Source organism: Cornus florida, unplaced genomic scaffold (assembly GCF_030987335.1).
Source record: "Cornus florida cultivar Cherokee Brave unplaced genomic scaffold, ASM3098733v1 CherokeeBrave_3.0.0_Hap2_Chr06, whole genome shotgun sequence".
NCBI lineage: Eukaryota > Viridiplantae > Streptophyta > Magnoliopsida > Cornales > Cornaceae > Cornus > Cornus florida.
This window is the reverse complement of record NW_026775576.1, coordinates 80,374,382-80,385,234: the sequence shown is the minus strand read 5'-3', so window position 1 is coordinate 80,385,234 and position 10,853 is coordinate 80,374,382. Positions and strand designations below refer to the sequence as shown.

General features: G+C 32.0%; 2 protein-coding genes across 2 annotated transcripts; both read left to right on the top strand.

The window, feature by feature from the left end:
• The first annotated feature begins 290 nt into the window (after positions 1–290).
• Positions 291–973, top strand: LOC132314959 (uncharacterized). The gene has a single exon (XM_059813724.1). The coding sequence runs from the start codon at positions 458–460 to the stop codon at positions 755–757; it is 300 nt and encodes a 99-aa protein (XP_059669707.1). The 5' UTR covers positions 291–457; the 3' UTR covers positions 758–973.
• A 2,898-nt stretch (positions 974–3,871) lies between these two features.
• LOC132312269 (meiotic recombination protein SPO11-1) lies at positions 3,872–10,565 on the top strand. Its single transcript, XM_059810566.1, has 15 exons — positions 3,872–3,949; positions 4,052–4,151; positions 4,867–4,940; positions 5,166–5,267; positions 5,687–5,760; positions 7,235–7,251; positions 8,386–8,455; positions 8,526–8,562; positions 8,819–8,866; positions 8,969–9,027; positions 9,095–9,126; positions 9,268–9,373; positions 9,795–9,915; positions 10,022–10,085; positions 10,195–10,565. The coding sequence occupies exons 1-15, from the start codon at positions 3,895–3,897 to the stop codon at positions 10,319–10,321; spliced, it is 1,086 nt and encodes a 361-aa protein (XP_059666549.1). The 5' UTR covers positions 3,872–3,894; the 3' UTR covers positions 10,322–10,565.
• The last annotated feature ends 288 nt before the right edge of the window (positions 10,566–10,853 follow it).

The following is a 10,853-nucleotide window of genomic DNA, read 5'->3' as shown; positions in this document are numbered from 1 at the left end:
CAAATTTAGTTTCTGAAATTTTTGGCATTATTTTGATTTATTTCCCTCAATAAATCCCTAAATAATATAAAGCCTTATTTAGTATGATATATTTACATATCATTTCATAATGAGAACTTTTTAGGAATTTATTTTAGCCATTCACCTCATGCGTTTTGAAACTGCCCAACTTATAATTTTCTTGCCAAATATATATATCTATATATATATATATATAAACGAAATACTTTACTATTTAGTTACTTTAGTACCATGAGATGTCTATACAGAGATGGGTATTTTGGGAAACAAACTTTCCGGTTCTAAAATAAAATGATGAGAAAAGTTACCAAATCCAAAAAAACATTACAGTCCTCAAAGCATAACGTCCCCGACACAGAGAATCTCTGCAAGAGAAACTCCAACCACTCTCTCTCTATATATACAACTTTCTCTGTCTAGAAACCTTTCAGTAGCCATGGAGATCCCAGAAAAGCTTATGAAATTTAAGCTCCACATCGCTTTTGCTTCCGCTTTCTCTCTCATCAGTTTCTCTCTCGTCTATCTAGCCCCCAGATTCGTCGACGTTCTGGCCTACTTCTGGCCTCTCCTGGTCTCTACGGCTATGTTTCTCGTCGCCGTCGTCCTCTTCGGCCGGACATCGCCGCCGGTGAGTGAAGATTCCGGTGAGAAAACCGGTGCAGTGCTCTTGGATTTCGTGGCGGGGCAACCGGAAGTAGTACTAGAAAGCGAGGGAAGTTACAACTCTGAGGAGTAAAGCTTGTGGCTATATATGTAATTTCACTTTCTCTTTCTACAGTCTACTCTACGTTCTTTCTCTATCTTCGTCTTCAGTTTGGTTTGTCGACGTGAATTGTAAATTACGGTAATAATAATAGAGGTAGTTATCATTGTGAATGAGAGTAGAGCATATTTAAGTAGAGTAGGGTCATCTTTCAATTTTGTTTGAATCTGGAATTTTGGATTTGGTTGATGTGGGGTCGTGTTCGCTTACATTACACACCTATATAATATATATATATATATATATATATAGTATCATTTGGCTGATGTGAGATCACGTCTCACTGCATATATATGTATATTAAATTCAAAATTGTCATTTAATTGTATGTGCTTGCATATGGGAAGTTCAAAATTATTACTCGTATTACCCAAAAAAAAGTTCAAAGAAATTGAATTAATTATTTACGATTGGGTTCAATTCATTCTAATATTTTTTATTCTAATTGGTTCCAACTGTCCTCAACACGAGTTAAAAATCTAGTACCATCTCGTGAGTTACCTGTCCCATGCTAATGACCGACCAGGGCCAGACTTATAAGAGACAAGGGCAGTTGTTGCTTACAAAATTTTGTAGAATCCTAAGAATATGGCCTCACTTCCCTACTAATATAAATGGTGTAACAAATTCTAATATTATCTCTCGTCTGATATTATCTTTTCAAAAAATCTGATATTATCTTTTCAAAAAAGCTGGAGAAGGGCAAATCATTTTTTGAGTTTATTTAACCAATATCTTTAGGCGCACCATCCTACTCCAAAATTCTTGTTTCTTATATTTTTAATTTCATATTTGCCCTTCTATGTTAAAAACATAACTCTTGAATTTCACCAACTCCTCTCCATTTTTTGATCAATTTTGGTAAAGTGTGTCGGACACGCATATAAATGTTCGATACGGGTACGATTTCTTCATAAAAGTATCCGATGATATCATGAGATTTTCGTAGAAGTGTCCGTGTTTCATAAGTATAAATATAAAAAAATATATACATATTAGAATTGAATAAAAATATAAATTATATGAAAAAGATGTCAAGACAATTTTCAATTGCTTGCTTATGACTACATGAACACAAAATGGATAATATATATATATATATATATATATTGGTTTGGATAATATTACAATAAATAACTTCGAGTCGCTCATGAGTCACGATCACAACCACCATGTATGTGATTATATAAGTGAGTACTTTTCACTAATTATGTTTAAAACCACGTATATGAGCTATTTTATAATTTTAATAAAATAGTGAACTTGAATTATTATTATTATTAGTATTAGTATTATTATTATTTTAAAAAAAAGGTTAACATTTTGAATCACCATAGTAGGAAAGGGTCTAAAAATTCCACGTATTAAACATTTCATTCTTCTCACTTTATGCACTTAATTAGTTTTGAATTTTATTTTGTTTCTTCTTCTATATCAATAATATATATAAAAAAAATGTATTACTTTTTATAAAAAAAAAATTCAAAATTTCTTACACATCTAGTTTGGTCCCTCCAAATAAAATTTTTGCTGGTAAAGACTACTTTATTTTATCATAAAAATGTAATAACTTGGTACTCATGCTTGTTTTCTATCAATCAATCAAATTCGAATGGAATTACATTTTATGTTATTTTTGGGAGCACTAAATTTAAAGTTTGAAAAAATTTTACAATGGAGCTTTGACAAAACACATAGATGAAAAACATTCAAAATTAGTAGAAATATTCAAAATTTTATCTTCCTTTTATATTTGCTTATCAATATATACTATATTTTGAATTTTTTTAGTTAAATGATATAAATGCCAGTTATACTTAATTCATATATGAATTAAATCAATAATAAATCATTTTATAATCCTTTCATTTCTTTATTCTATGGATAATTGTGGGAACAATAAAATAATAATTGTACTGTAGGTAGATTCCTGGAAATCTAGAACCCATAATCCACTGCCCACTCATGTGTACGGTCAATATTCTTTACTGGAAAAGTGGGTCCCAAAATCCAATGGCCTCGAACTTTGTGGGCTCCACGGTTCTCCTCCTTCTCTCACTGCATGTACACGTGGATCCCACTCCAGCTCAGCTTAACTTCACATCTAATGTCCTGATCTGAAAAGATGTCTCGTATTCCTGCCAATCGGATTGACTTTTCGACCCTGATTTGACTACATTAGGCTCTTGTCAAAATCATGTGACTCCCCTCTTTCCAATTTAAATTACTGAAAGTATGTGCACTGGTTTTAATTTTTTTAAAAGAAAATAAAAAATAATAAAAATCAATTCTTGTAATTTATCTTTGATAAATTTAAATAATTTCATATTGACTCGGACCACCTGCATTACTCCACACTCGTGTGATATCGGCTAAGTCTAAGTATGATAATTTGTAATACACCAAATTTTAGAGTTGTGAGTTAATCAAGTCCAAATCCAAAATAAGAAAATATCAAAATAATTAAATAATAAATAATTAAGTAATAAATAAATATAAAAAGATAACAAAAAACAAATAAATAAAGTTGAAAGAAAATTAAATAATAATTAATCAAAAATAAAATTCAAATAATTATCTCTGATACCAATAATATAACTCGAAAATTCATACCACGTGAACTCATAATAAATCCCAACTGAAAGTAAATAAATGTCTGAAACAAATACTAAAACATAAAATAGAATTCTAAGTAAATAATTGAAATAGCGATTAAGTCTGGTTACTTTGCACGAATAATCTTTAAACCCGATATTGACAAATACTTGAAAAATAATAGTGAGCCTGCTCCCTTGAAAAGGAGCCCACCCCCCTTGAAAAGAAAAACAATGAAGTTTAGGAATTTAGTTGACGTTGGAATTTTTTTGAAAGAAATAAGCGTATTTTGGAACATTAAAAAGTTTAAATAGTGTTTTTCTATATTTTTATAATTAGTTTGATAAAATTGACTATCAAACTTAATAATTTAAACAAGTTGACATATTTTAAAATATGTATAATTAAGTAGAGTTTTTTGAAAATTTTCTTTTTTTAAATTACTATATGAGATGGCCTACAATTAATAAATACAAGTCCCAATCCAATAGAATTTGAAAATAACGCAACTTGAGATGGAGGGAAAGCAGTCCGGTTCACAGCCCCGCGAATTGTTGGCGAAGATCAGAGGTAATAACTCGCTCCAAATTAATTCATCGTCCATCCAACTTCATTTCTAACCATTCCGATTAGATTCGATTTTTTTAGGGTTTTTCCCGATTGATTTCGCAGAAATTACACGATCAATTCTTCAAGATCTCTGTAACGGACGATCGCTTCTGGTTTACATCGATCGCTTCAGAAATTATTGCACAGACTCTACTGGAAACTGGTTCGATTCCTTTTAAGTCTCTTAAAACTTTTAAAATTCAAGCCATTGTTAGGTAAAGCATTTTGGAAGTGTTTTTGTTGATTCCGAACGCAAATTTGCTTTGAGTTTTGCTCGAAATGGCAGAGAAATAGGATTTTAAGTTTTTTTTTGCTGATATAGATAAGCTTGGGCGAATTGATTGAATCAGTTAACTACTCAGCTGGAAGTGTTATTGCTTTTGTTGTGGAATTGCTTTGGTGGATTTGGGGAATTCAAATTCAATTATAAGTTCACTTGCACATCAAAGAATTTGGGAATTGGAATTGTGTACTTTTGTTTCTAGTTTCACGCTATCAGACAATGTATAAGTTGATTTGTGGAACTCAATTGATTGATATGATATCAGAAATCTCTAATCAAATCCATACAAGTTCTTTACTTCAATGCTGCGTTTCTGATGATTATATTTCTCAGATCAAGAATCTGACTTCTAATATATATATTTTTTGGTAGGTAAGAATTTGATTTGAGCTTTATTTAGAGCACTTTAAGATGATAATATCAGTATGTGTCTCATTTATGTGTAATTTGTGATTGAAGGGTTCCGATATTATTTATTTCTCAAATGAGATAGACTGTATTGTGTCAAAATATTAAGGATTTTCAATGAAAAGTGACTATTATATTCACATAATGACATATTGTTGGAGTTCTTTATTATATTGCGTATGTGCAGCTGTTGCAGCTCTGATTTGTCCAAAGGAAAGGAAATTCTTACTTTAAAGAGAGAATGCCATGCATATCGGTTGGGTGGGTAATGTTAGATATAGAATCACATTTGCATTTATAATTTTTCAAAGGAGATACTTGGCAAATGTGAAACCCCACGGAATAAAAGTCAGTACATCCATCCCCCATTCCCCCCCTCCCAAAAAAAAAACAAAAAAAAAAAAAAAAAAATTGAGGAAGAAGAAGAAGAAGAAGAAGAGAGGAGAAGGTTTAGTGTCAATTCTAAGACATTCTCTTCATTTTCAGATGTCTTGCTAAGAGTGCTACTGATTGTTCAGCAACTTCTGCAAGAAAGCAAACATGGATCAAAAAGAGATATATTTTACATGCATCCTTCTGTTTTTAAAGGTGAAACAAATTTGGCTTTAACTATCCGTATCTTCATATTCATCTTTGTTTACCACCACGATGACTTGGATGCTTGAAAATATATGCATGAAGGTTTGTATTTCAACATGCCATTTTGATTCAAACTTTGTACAAAATGCACTTTTGCTATAAGAATCAGCATGCATTATCATTTCCCATCTTTGTAGTGGATAATATAATCTGCGTCAAAATGGACTGAAGTTTGTAGTCTGTCTGCAGCTTTGCCTGGTATACCACAGTCTATAGTTCTGTTCTTTAAGAATTGAGGAAACACAGAGTCTCAATTTTATGCCAACTATTATATTCACATAATGACATATTGTTGGAGTTCAAAGCTTTATTCTGCATAAATTCTTCTTTTCTCACTACGATTCTCTCTCTTTTATTATGCAAAGCAGAACAGTCAGTTGTAGATCGAGCAATCAATGACATTTGCATTCTTCTCCAATGCAGTCGACATAACCTAAATGTAGTATGTATTGCTACCATCCTGTCAAAATTTATTTTCATGTTTTCCAGTTCAGCTATATATTTTAATGGAGGATATGGTCTGCATCAAATGCAATCTTAAAGCTTGGCTTGTCCATTAACTTTTAGACAACATGGACAAAGCTTTGATAATAATTTGAACTCATTTATGTAATCTGTTATAGAGTTAAAACTTCAATTTAGGATGATTACAGTGTTTTGATGTTGTGCAACTTTTTGATGATTATGAAATACATAGCCACAGTCTTCTCTAGTTTTATACAAAGTTTTATAAATTTTTAATGGCTGGTTTACTTGCATCCTATTAGCAGCAAAAATTCAACACAACCAACGTTTTTTAAACATGAGTTTTAAGACAAGGAAGTAAGTCTGCACCAACATATGCACTGCAACTTACCAAATAAATGCCTATGTATCTTCCAATGCTAGTAGCACACGTGCATGGTGGTTTATCAGGTATCACATAACCTAGCGTGGAACCATCACTCATGTATAAGTCTTGCATGGCTTTGTCTTCATATAGACCATGTGTGCATAAGGACGAGTATTTAAGAATTTAGCTCTTTACCATATAAGAAGACTCATATGAAAAAGATAACTAATACAAGATTTTTGTGTGTGAGAGAGAGGAGGGAGGGGGTGGGGGTGGGGGTGCACATTAAGAGAAATAAACTCATGCCAGATGGAGAAGACATTCGGATAGAAGACCACAGAAGAGCAAAGAGAGTGGACAAGGTTGGAGAGAGAGAGAGAGAAGATCCACCTAAGGCTAGCGATGGCTAGGTGAGGGAAGTGAAAAAGAAGAAAGGAAAAAGAACACATTTTAAGGACCACGTGCTATTATGCAGCTTTCTTGCAGGTTTCTCTCCTTTACACAAAGAATAATTCTGCTTGATTAATTAAATACATTTAGATTTTTTTCTTTCTTCAATTCATTGTGATACAAAAAAAGTTAGCTTGATATATGAAGTCCACTCTGTGTTTTGGGATCCATCAATTAGTAAAGAAATGTCCTATTTAGTATCTACTGATTTATATTTTAACTCTTCTTTTAATCGGAAGTGGTTCTCTTTGGCTTTGTGGTGTTGATTAAGAACATAATCAATGGTTGGCTCATGAACCAATTGAGAAAATGAGCCCAAAAAAGAGAACCACCTCAACTATAAAGGGCTTAAAATTTGTATCATCAAACATCCTCGTGTGTTGAACTATTGGAACTGTTTCATCGACTGATTTTGATGTAAATAATGTTTCATTAACACATTAAGTGGAAGTTAAGAAAATTTACTTAAGGACCAAAACAGTTTCCCTGTTGCTTGGACTATTGTCTTGTTATAGGCTGCATTATTGAAAGGATACTTGTTTTCTAGATACTCAGTCTGTCAAATTTTTTTTTTTCCCAATAAGTAATGTAAATTGGTATTTGGAAGATATTTACTTCGTTTTTTTCTTTGCAGGTATCTGTTGGAAAAGGGTGAGTACCTAGTTAAAGTTCAAAATGGATCTATGGAAGATCAGACTGTAATTGTATTGTTGATGTTTAGATTCTCTTTAATTGATGAATTTCTATCATTTTCTTTTAATATTTACGTGCTCTTCTTGGTGAACACCCCTCTTTCATCCAGCGTCTTTATATTTATATAAAGTAGAACTAGGTCAATGTTCATATGAGCAGTTCTGAACTTTTTGAGTATTAAAACTTTAGGGAAGCATCTGTCTATTATTTTTGGCAACTTTAGGTTGTCTGATAAAAATTAAAATTAAGTACTGATTTTTAATTTGTTTATTTAATTAATTAATTTATTTTTTGTCCTTAGGACTTTTAAGAAACTGGATTTTTATAGAACTGAAAATTCAAGGAATTGGATTAAAGCTTAAAATCACCTTTCACCTAGTACATTCTATATTCAAAGTCTAGTCTCTACGACTTAAGTAAATTAAAATTAAGTACTTATTTTTAATTTGTTTATTTTATTATTATTATTATTATTTTTTGTCCTTAGGACTTTTAAGAAACTGGATTTTTTAGAACTGAAAATTCAAGGAATTGGATTAAAACTTTAAATCACCTTTCACCTAGTACATTCTATATTCAAAGTCTAGTCTCTATGACTTAAAATTAGGGCTTTTTAAAGTGGTATTTTCTTATTAAGTGATGTGCACTAATAAACTCACTTAATATAAGGCAATGAGACTTTTTAGTTTTAAATACTCATTTGTTTTTAAATTTTTTTTATTTATCAAAGAACAACTTATTCCAAGTTATTACATTGAAGAACAAATATCTTTAGTTAACAAACAGAGCTTTGTCCTACTTATCCCGGATGAACCTGTAAGGTGAACCAACTTGAAATGTACTTCATCAAAGTCGGGGCTTTAAACGAGAATGATTGTTGCCTGTTAAGATACTACATGCCACTTCTGGGAACACAAAATGGTATAGAAATTATTATATGTAATTCTCCATGTTTCTAATAGCCACAAATCCTTTTTATTTTCTCGATTTGTTTTGTGGATATCATGGTTGACATTTGCTCATCATTTCTATCTTCATTGTACTTAGAATATTGTTGACTTAATATTTATTGGTGATTTGTTCCTGTTTTAGATTGGTGATGGGCTGGTTGAGATTCTCAGAAGCTGGAAGGAAATTTGATTGCATAAATAGCCCAAACAATGTAAGAGATGGTATTTTGATCTCTTGGCATCACAATCTGAAGTAAATGTATATACCTGGTTCACTTGCAGGCTCATCCCGTTCCCGTCCATGTGGAAGAAGTCAAAGGTATCTAGAAGATGAATATGACAATATAAAAACAGTCAGATAATCTGTTTCTCAGCAAAATGAATCTCAAAGATTTTTTACCATCTGAATTGAAAAATATGTTGTAGTAGAAGGTTGATATACTGGAACGAGGACGATATATTTTTGTTTATCAACACGACCGATGCTTGACACACAAGATTAAGTTCCCGATTCAAATATTTGAAGACAATATATTCAGGCATGAATTGATTTTTCTCTTAATTCTTTCATATAGATATAGTAAGTGTTGCTCAGTATATATTAGTTGTGGAGAAGGAATCAGGTAATTTTTTTTAGCAAGGTTCATAGTTTGGCTTCGTTTCTTTTTTCTTTTTCTTTGACTTTTCATTGATCAAACCACTGTTTTTGAGTTTTTATCATGCAGTATTCCAGCGATTGGCAAACGATAAGTTTTGCAACAGAAATCGCTGCATTGTCATCACAGTAAGTATGCCATTTCTTCAACCTATCCTCAAAAATCAGTTTTAACTATTTTCTTCTCCCCTAACAGGGAAGAGGCTATCCAGATGTCCCAACAAGAAGGTAGTGGCTCGTTTATCCTACCTATTGTAAACTGAGACTAAATATTTGAGTTTAGCCAAATATGCCCCTTTTTCATTCTGGTTCTATAATCTATACTTGTTTGGCCTTGTAATATTATATGCATTTTATATCTTAAATCAGGTTTTTGCGGCTCCTAGTGAAAAAATTGCATCTGCCTACCTATTGCTTGGTAGATTGTGATCCCCATGGCTTTGACATCTTGACTACATACCGGTTTGGTTCTATGGTAACGTTAAATATTATCTCTTTCTTTGTCTACTTATGCAAGTTGTGTTGTATTTACACTAGCTAATTGGAATCCAAATATAATAAGTAAATAACATTCATAATTTGTCTATTTCTGTTAGATACGAGGATATAACCAACTTAACTTTTCTTTTTTCCTTTTTATGTTTCACTCTTATTCTTTTGAACCCCATGGCTTTGACATCTTGACTACATACCGGTTTGGTTCTATGGTAACGTTAAATATTATCTCTTTCTTTGTCTACATAGGCAAGTTGTGTTGTATTTACACTAGCTAATTGGAATCCAAATATAATAAGTAAATAACATTCATAATTTGCCTATTTTTGTTAGATACGAGTGTATAACCAACTTAACTTTTCTTTTTTCCTTTTTATGTTTCACTCTTATTCTTTTGAAAGCAAATGGCATACGATGCAAAATTCCTACGTGTCCCAGAGATACAGTGGCTTGGAGCTTTTCCTTCGGATTCCGAGAAATTTGGTCTTCCACAACAGTGTCTACTTCCTTTGACAGCAGAAGGTGAGATGCGAGTCGAATGTAGTGATTTCTGAATAGGCAATAGGCTTCATCTCAGTACGGTTGCCCTTTTTGTTGTGTGCAATGAGTGCCTTTCATTTCTTGTCAGATAAGATAAAAATTGATGCAATGTTACTTCGGTGTTACCTGCTAAGAGAAGTGCCAAACTGGAGGTTGCATTCTTTGGCTTCTCTCTCTTTTATGATATTTCACTATTATTCTCAAATATTTGTTTGATATTTGATCATGATATGTGTTTATTTATTTTTCCTGCCTTGTAAGGTTGGAACTAGAAATGCTGCTGCAAGGAGGAGTGAAATTCGAGATTGAAGCATTGTCTACACATTCACTTTCCTTCTTATCAGAGGAGTATATACCTTCTAAGGTTCAAGGTGGAGTGTACATCTAAAAGGGTCGCTATTTCAAGTGAAGTAACAGTCATAATGTAGCATATGATAGGATTTCTATAATGTTTGAGACACATAGTTTGAATAATAATAATAATAATAATAATAATACAGTAGTAAAAAGTAAAAACCTTATGTACAGATATGGCTTTGTCACTCGCATTTTGTGAGAAAAATGTACAAATAACTCTCATTGGTGGTTGGGCAGTGTTTGGATGGCGCATAATATTCATATATTTGGAAGAATCTGTTATTGTATCCTAATATCTCTCATTCCAAGTTATTTGCTGATTTTTGAAATTTGCTCTACAGCCATGGGATTGATCACACAAGCTGAAAGCATGGCTTTTCTTTGTCCCTTTACAATTTGTGAATTTTCTCTTAGAATTTACTAGTCTGTTCAAAGGAATTTTCACTGGTATTGAATTGTTTGCAAGTTACCATACAATGAGGAATGCTAATGGGGAACAAGTTCGTCATTGAGAATTTTTAAATGAAAGACGAAAATTTAAATCCTTCATTGCTTTGCTCAGT

Excerpts from the sequence above, each read along its gene's own strand:
- LOC132314959 (XM_059813724.1), top strand. The coding sequence starts at position 458 with ATGGAGATCCCAGAAAAGCTTATGAAATTTAAGCTCCACATCGCTTTT.
- LOC132312269 (XM_059810566.1), top strand. The coding sequence starts at position 3,895 with ATGGAGGGAAAGCAGTCCGGTTCACAGCCCCGCGAATTGTTGGCGAAG. Across the intron at positions 3,950-4,051 it reads ATTGTTGGCGAAGATCAGAG|AAATTACACGATCAATTCTT; the intron begins GTAATAACTCGC and ends TTGATTTCGCAG. Across the intron at positions 5,268-5,686 it reads GCATCCTTCTGTTTTTAAAG|AACAGTCAGTTGTAGATCGA; the intron begins GTGAAACAAATT and ends TATGCAAAGCAG.